Raw genomic sequence first — 7,509 nt, 5'->3', positions numbered from 1 at the left:
AGAGCACCTAAGGCACATCAGGGTCCTACTCGGAACTCCACCGCAGAAAAAAAAAAAAAAGCTTGATAATGGTATGCTTACAAACCGCGTTCCAAAAATGCACGTTAATCGATGATGGGTGTGTGTGGAGAGGAGTGAAAAAATAAAGTCCACATGACTGGCCGCATATTACATAGCATAGCCATGAGAGGAGAAGATACAAGCAAACTTTACAGTGTTACATTCCTCCGGCGGTAGAATTGATAATTGGGATCAAATCAACCGAAACTCCTCTCCGCTTGTTAAAATAAATAAAAACCCCGAACCACGGAAACACGGATCATCATACATCGATAAATTGAGTCATTACCATCATCGCACATGAGCGAAGAGGCGTTAAAAGGAAACAGACGGGCTGCGGGAGCGATTCCGGGCAGTTGGTTTTGTGCAGGGCGTCGATAAAGTAGAGTTACCTCGTCCCCCCAAAAAGAATTAAACCCTGTCATCCCATCAACTTCTGGAAGCTGTGGAGTTGCGGAGTGCGGATATTCTTCCAACCGTAAAAATCTCTTTTTTGCCTTTTTTGTGTAGAGCTTGGGAACGCGGCAAGCCGAACCAGACAGAGCCAACCAACCATTGACAACCTACCGCTGATGTAAGCGTGCATGCATGTACCACATCTTACCTAGGCTCGTTCCACAATCTACATGCCTATCGCCGTGACATCGCGATTGCAACTAATTTACGCGTCGACCCCACCATTCGTTCAGCCCAGCATCATTCAGAAAAGCGAATATCAAGCCCGATCCTGATCAACACCAGACCCTTTCGAAATGTCGGGGAAAGACCGTAGATCAGGAAATAGCACTACAGGTAGGAACGGCTCAATCAGAAGTTTCTTCAAGCCCGCACCACCGCCGCCGCAGTGGCTTGACACGAATCATGGAGCTATCAGCAGCACCATCGCCCCCCTACAAACATCACCAGCAGCCGCACAGCTACACGCCGAAGCTGGGATCCAAGATACAATCACTGTCCAATCCACCCCATTATCCACAGACAGCTCGTTCACAGAGCCGTCAATACCATCGTCGTCACTCCCAGGCTCGCAGGCCACCGCGCAATCAAGAGTAGTGCCCAGCTCTGATGGCGAGGAATCAGACGACTCCCTCGAAGACCCATTCGAGACCCTCCGCCGGCAGCGGCGAAAGATTGAGCCCGCCTCGGGGGTCAAGAAGGCGCCCAGTATAGCCACCACTCCACCGTCACTACGAACACCCAGCGCGGCTGTCGAAGCTCCACCGGTGCGCAACTACAGGTTCTCTCTCGAAAACCTCGTCGCGCAAAAGGAACGGGATACCGCGCTTGAGAAGGAGAAGTTAGCCGCCAAGGCTCTGCACGAAGAGGCCACCCGCGAGATCACGACAGACTTCAGGAACGGGGAGCAAGAGATTGATGAGGCCATGTTGATCGAGGCTTTTGGCGAGGTTGAAGCGCGCAAGTTGATGGCCGCCTTGAAAAGGAAGGACGCCTGGAGAGTTGACAAGTCATGGCACTTTTTCGACCTGGAGAGGGGCAAGCGGAGGGACCTATTTCCTCGACATGCTGTGGAAGGTGGGGGCTGGGAGGCTGGGCTTGTGAGTGCGTGCGGTCAATCTTGCTTTGGGTGGGGGCGGGCAGGAGGTGTGCTAATGGTGCCTGTGGTGTAGCTGCCAGGGGCCGGAGACAGATGTTTCTGTCTGGCTTTGTAATGGATATGGCAAAAATCGATGCTGTGCTGCCCGACGAGGCCTTAAGCTGGATGCTTGACGAAGGTGCAGATCCGGTGTCTTTCGCTGTCTGTGAGCCGTAACTTACGTGATTTACAGTGTGCCTGGAAACTAAGGACGAGCTTTCATTTGCATACTTTAGGGTTCTTGGGGCCCTGCCCATCCCGGTAGTAGAACAGCAATTCACGGAAGAGAGGGTATCTCGCCTCTTTCATCTGCTCGGGGGTAAAGATGATGCCCTTGACACGGAAAAACAAGTAGTCTTAGCAGATTCGGGGGGAATAGGTATGGCCGGATTCCGTGCATATATATAATTATAATCATAATCCTTGGGCAGTTCATAAAGTTGACTGTTTGAAGACGACCAGGATGGTAATTTCTACAACGCTACACTCGTCACCACACTTTTTGGGAGAATAGCCCCGTAGTACGGAAACCCAATCGCTTCTTTTTTTTAAAAAATACATATCAGATATAGAAGTACTGACCATTATAATTAGCATTTGCTCTAATACTGCGGTTGTTAAAAAGACTTGCGTACTACTAGTACGGCTCGCATTGGACGTGCGTGTAGCAAGGCAGGCTCAATTACGGGCTTCGATAGAGGATGCCCTAGCCGAGCTATTCGAGTCAATACCGGACGATAACTGGGCAGAAGTATCCAACGAAATTGCCCTTAATCTTATCACGACAATACTCGATACGCCATACCGCCTACGTGCTGTCAACGCCCTCCCAGTGCATACACCCCGCACGCATCTCTTCCGCCGCCGTCTTGCGCTCTCGTATCTCTGGGATGACTCTTCATACCTCACAAAACCCTATGCTGACCTAGTCCGCATCTCCGACCTTGAAAAGCTGCTGGCAAGGCCGCAGTACAAGATCACCAAAGAGACCAACTACCATGACCTCAAAGCACACATCTCCATGCTCGACATTGCAATTGACGATGGGCCCACCGCGCGCGAGGACCACGGGGACAACGACGGGGAAATAGACATACTTGTGGAGCGCCTGCGAAACCTGTTTGGCCGCATAAATGACACGAACGCCCAGAACCTGACTAGGACTGAGGCAAAGGACACGATCGAGAGACTCAACTTTAGGCTACGCTTTGCTGTCAGGACGAAGGTCAAGACGCAACTGGTGGTGGACACGGATACGGGCCCTGAGTGGGTGGGCAGAGATGGAAAGGTGCAGACGAGGCTACCATGGGCAGGAGGGGGGGAGAGAGGAGGCAGTGCTGGTAATGGATAGTAGCAGATAGACAAGACTTGGTCAGCCTAGCCGGGGAACGTGGGGTGTGTGAGACGAAAAACTCTCTCTCTTCTTTCTCCCAGCCAGCCAGCAAGTATCACGAGTGAAGAATTCATGTATGGTTAAACTAATGTACTTACTTGGAAATGCAACATTTCTTTTGGTCCGGGTTAATTCTCGGATGGATTGGTCATGCTGAGGTAAATTTATTTTTGTCCAGAGGGAGAAAGAGAGAGAGTTAGAGTGAAAGAAAGAAAGAAAGAAAGAAAGAAGTAAGAAAGAATTTAGCTCTTCACCACATGTCGCGACGTCGTTCGGCTTACCGGTAAGCAACCCTCTCGACTCGCATCCACAAGTCACCGGCCACCAGACGCACGGTAAGTCTCCTCCTACTGCAAATAGAACCCATACAGAGATCCCGATATATATAGACAGCCACAGCACACGTTCTACTCTCTATATGCCATCCACACCCCGCATGTCTCTCCGTCCCAGTCCAACGGAGACTCTGCGTGACGCACATGTAGAAATACGCGAACTTGCCTGGTCGCGCACGTTGAAATAGACTCGAGTAAACATGCGGCTGAGATGCCACAAGTGCAAAAAAGCAAAAAAAAAAAAAGGCAAAATAGTTAGTTAGCCACACCACACTCTCTGCCCTGCTTTAGTCAACCCTTCTGGAATCCGCGCGCGGCGGCACAACCGGAGAAGAAAGGTGGCAGCGGGCGGCTCAGCTGGGATCCGGTCGGGTCGGCCACTAAACTTAGACGGACGGACAGACGGGGGGGAGAGGGCAAAGGGTAGGAAGCTTCCGGCTTCCGGTCACCGGATTCCGGTGTTGCGCTAGACTAGTGCGCTCGGCTAGCGTGAGCACGAGTTTTTCGGGGAATTTAGGGTCATGGTGGGTCACTCGGTTTTTTGTGGTTTTTTGTGGTTTTGGCTTCTGGATGGTGTGCGGTGCAGTTGGTGTTGGGTTGGTACCTCGGCGCTAGAGCTGTTAGTTACGATGGGATGATGAGATGGGACGGATTGCTCTGGAACAGGAGCTTTCAAGCTTAACTAAGGGGGATCTACGCTCCTCATCTCATGCAGGCAGCCCACAAACTACCAGATGTCCGATCTAAGACATGACCACCACCGCCAACTTGCTTTTTAGTTTTTTGACGTGAAAGGAAAAAACAAAAAAACCATTTTAGCTGCGATAAGTTATTCCCCACATCTCGGGGTAAAGAGGGGTCTAGATGGTGAGCTTGCGGAGATTACGATTGCGATGACGATGGTGGTGGGGATAACTATCGAGCGAGTGATGGGCTGTGAAGTGTTTTTGTTTCTATATATACCAGCTAGCATTTTTCCCTCCCCGATCTTAGACATACAGGCTTTTCTTTCTTCTATACTCCTATACCCCTCCTAACAAAGTCCCTTCCGAAGACGCCGATAGTGTACAGTACAAGCATTTGATATAAGAGAATAAAATATGAAATAGGAGATGATGAGGGGAGTGCTCAGGTTGAGATTGATTTTATGAGAAGCGGTGCGGTGTATAGTAGGGAATAAAGATATAAGCAGTAAAGGAGATAGTAAAAGAGGAAGAACGCCATAGACCATCGATCGATATAAACATATATAAGCTGGAAAAGTTTGATAAAGATGACAAAAAATCGAGGCCCCCAGTTGGAGAGGCTAGATAAGTATGTAGCCATGTGGATAGATAAAGGTGGGGAGGGGAGGGCGAGAGGATAAAAAGGAAAAAGAGGAGAGTATGCAATAGCCAGCATATATATAAAATAAGAATCAAGAAACATGTCGAAACGGAATGGGGGATCAAAAGCCGACCTATACACCCAGCCACCCAAAAACAAGAATCATCACCGCTGAGAAAAACACAAAGAGAAGAGAATAAAAAAACCCATCAATCATCACATCGCATCGTACACTCACGCGCGCTTTATTTCTTCCCCTTCTTCACTGGCATCAAATCCAACTGCTGATAGTCCGAATACACCTCCCGCTCCTTCGCGCCCATCTCCTGCTGGTGCTGCACGCTCTGGTTGAATCTCTGATCCATCAGCCTTGAGGCTGCCTTTTTTGCGCCCGCTTGTTGCTGCTTGCCGACGGACATCCATCCGCGCTTGCCCTCCTTTGCGCCGCTCTCACCCCACATCGTTAGGCGCTGCGTGCGGCGGAGTTTATGGAGTCCGTAGGCGCAGATGATGGCGGAGAAGACGAATGCCCATCCGGAGACGCCCCAGAAGGCAAAGTCGGACTCTTCCATGAAGTTTTTAAGATTCATGCCGTAGAGACCAGCGATGAATGTTCCGGAGCCGATACCGAGCGTGCCGATGGAGAACTTGAGGTCGAGGAGCATGAGGGAGTTACGGTTGGCGTCGAGAATGATGTTGACACTGGAGGAATTGTGTTAGTTCTCAGTTGTGGTAGAATTAAGAGAAGAGATTCTTACATTTCCTCGGTATTCCGGATACTAGAGACCAAATTGCTGGAGATCTGGACAATCTCGTCACATATCTTATGATACGACTCCAGCAACATCTCTACTTCAGTGTGCTCCTCCATCGGCCGAACCTTCCCATGCAGCTTCTCCGATAGGTACATGTCCGCCAAATCATCATCAGCCTCCAGGATCTCCTCAATGGCATCCCTAATCAGCTTCGCCTTCTGCTCAAACGTCGACAGCTTCTTTGAGTAGATCAAGAGCTGCCTCAGCTTATCCCTATCGATATCTTCCTCCAAGTCTCCTAGCAGGGTAATCACCAGCTCCTGTAGCACCTTCATTTCTGCCTCCAGCGCCGCAGTAACGGATATTAGTATCGCTTCGAGGGCGCGCATCTCGTATGGAAGACCACCCATAGCCTTTGAGCCCTGTCGCAGCTTTCCACCGAGATCGTACATGAAAATTGATTGTGTGTAGGAGTCGGTGGACCCGTAGACGTCGAAGAGGAGGACCATGTCGGCTTTGATGAGTGCACGGATGTGCAGAAGGTTTACGAGGATCGAATTTTTGCGGACGAGGATGTGGGGGACGATGATACTGGGGACCCAGAGCTTACGGAGATCGCGGGGCATGAGACCGTGCTGTGATCATTGACCTTTAGTAACCAATTCCTAAATTGAAAGGTATTGCAGGTGTATACAAACCTTAGTACACAGCTCCGTCTTCTTGAACTCTCCAAACACAACAGTAACGTTTCCTGAAACCAGTCAGAAAGCCTGCAGGTACCAATGACAAACAATACATGAAAACCGAAAACCGGAAACAAGGAAAAAACAAACCTTCCCGATCAAACTCCGTACACCTTAAAAACTCATCCCCATTATTCTTGTGCAATAGACTCCTCCCCAGAATCGCATCCTCCGGCCCCGAGTCCAGGTACCTCGAACTCCCCTTCTCCGGCCGCTGCGTATACTTCTTCGACCGCCGCCCAAACAGCGTCTCCAAGAACCCGCTCGACTTGCGCCTCCCCGCGACTATCGAGCCCGCCTCAGGCCCACCATACTGCTGCAGGAAGCCCGAGTTTGTGTCTGCATACCGCGATAGTGGCGTCAATCGGGATTGGGTTTTCGATGTTGTGAATGCCCGGCGCTGATGCTGCTGTGCTGGGGTTGTTGTCGTTGTCGCACTGGCTCTCCCGCCGAAGCCGGGGCGGGTGGGCGCAGTAATGGGTAGGGCGCAGCAGTGGTAGGGGGTGCGGGTTAGGCGCAGTGCCAGCGTTCGGGGACAGGTGGAGGGCGCAAGATGAGCGCGCATGTGGGCCGTGAAGAGATTGTTTGTGCTGTGAGTATGAGTTATGGGTATCAAGGCTTTCTAGTGGCGAGGTGGGAGGGGGAATTGTTCTCTCTCTGTGGGTGTTGTAGTGGTGGGAATTGAGCTGGAGTATGGTGTTGAGGTTGAGGAAGGCGCAATCAATGGACGAGCGGAATGTCTTGGGTGAATTGGATCTTTTCCTTTCCAAAACGTATGATATCGAAAGAGGCTCTGCAGTAAGTAGCTTTTGGTCTACGGAAAACTTTTGAGGTTGTGGCTGGTGGGGGTGGCTTGGTAGGGGAGTTAGCTGCAGAGGCTCTTCTTGACGGGCTTGGCTAACGGCGCCCTGGATAGTGTGGTTTCTGCGGTGTTGCCTGCGCTCTTGGGTACGAGGTACCTGCAGCCAAAGTACTCTACAATAGATTGATCAATCTGTTTTGCGATCCATTTCCTCAAGCATCAGGACGCACAACGGCGACAAACATTGTGAAAACCGGGAATAGATGTTGCGGCTGAACGGGGTTTGACGTCATGCATGACCAACCAGAAGCGTGTAATTACAAAAAGCAGTGTTCGGGTGTGTGGCTGGAGACGGTCTTTCACGGCTTATCACTCGGCTGTTGGGCCCTGCTTAACGTAGGATTTATTACTGTTTTTTTTTTTTTTTTGTTTAATTCATTAATTGATTTATTACTGTTAAACAGTGAGGTATCTTACTCAATACTCATGCCCACCAATAAA

At 50.4% G+C, this 7,509-nt stretch overlaps 2 protein-coding genes across 2 annotated transcripts; one reads left to right on the top strand and one right to left on the bottom strand.

Annotated features, from left to right (window-relative positions):
• Positions 1–812: 812 nt before the first annotated feature.
• Positions 813–3,005, top strand: LAJ45_02417 (uncharacterized protein; the record flags this gene model as incomplete). The annotated part of the gene is made up of 5 exons (XM_046112008.1): positions 813–1,620; positions 1,689–1,793; positions 1,848–2,033; positions 2,109–2,175; positions 2,249–3,005. The coding sequence occupies 5 exons, from the start codon at positions 813–815 to the stop codon at positions 3,003–3,005; spliced, it is 1,923 nt and encodes a 640-aa protein (XP_045974908.1).
• A 1,948-nt stretch (positions 3,006–4,953) lies between these two features.
• On the bottom strand, positions 4,954–6,771 carry LAJ45_02416 (uncharacterized protein; the record flags this gene model as incomplete). Its single annotated transcript, XM_046112007.1, has 4 exons — positions 4,954–5,410; positions 5,467–6,098; positions 6,162–6,214; positions 6,297–6,771. The coding sequence occupies 4 exons, from the start codon at positions 6,769–6,771 to the stop codon at positions 4,954–4,956; spliced, it is 1,617 nt and encodes a 538-aa protein (XP_045974907.1).
• Positions 6,772–7,509: the final 738 nt, after the last annotated feature.

Source organism: Morchella importuna (genome assembly GCF_003444635.1).
Source record: "Morchella importuna strain M04M26 chromosome Unknown Morimp01GS004, whole genome shotgun sequence".
NCBI classification, from domain to species: domain Eukaryota; kingdom Fungi; phylum Ascomycota; class Pezizomycetes; order Pezizales; family Morchellaceae; genus Morchella; species Morchella importuna.
Note: the sequence above shows the minus strand (reverse complement) of the source record. Positions and strands in the feature narration are given on the sequence as shown.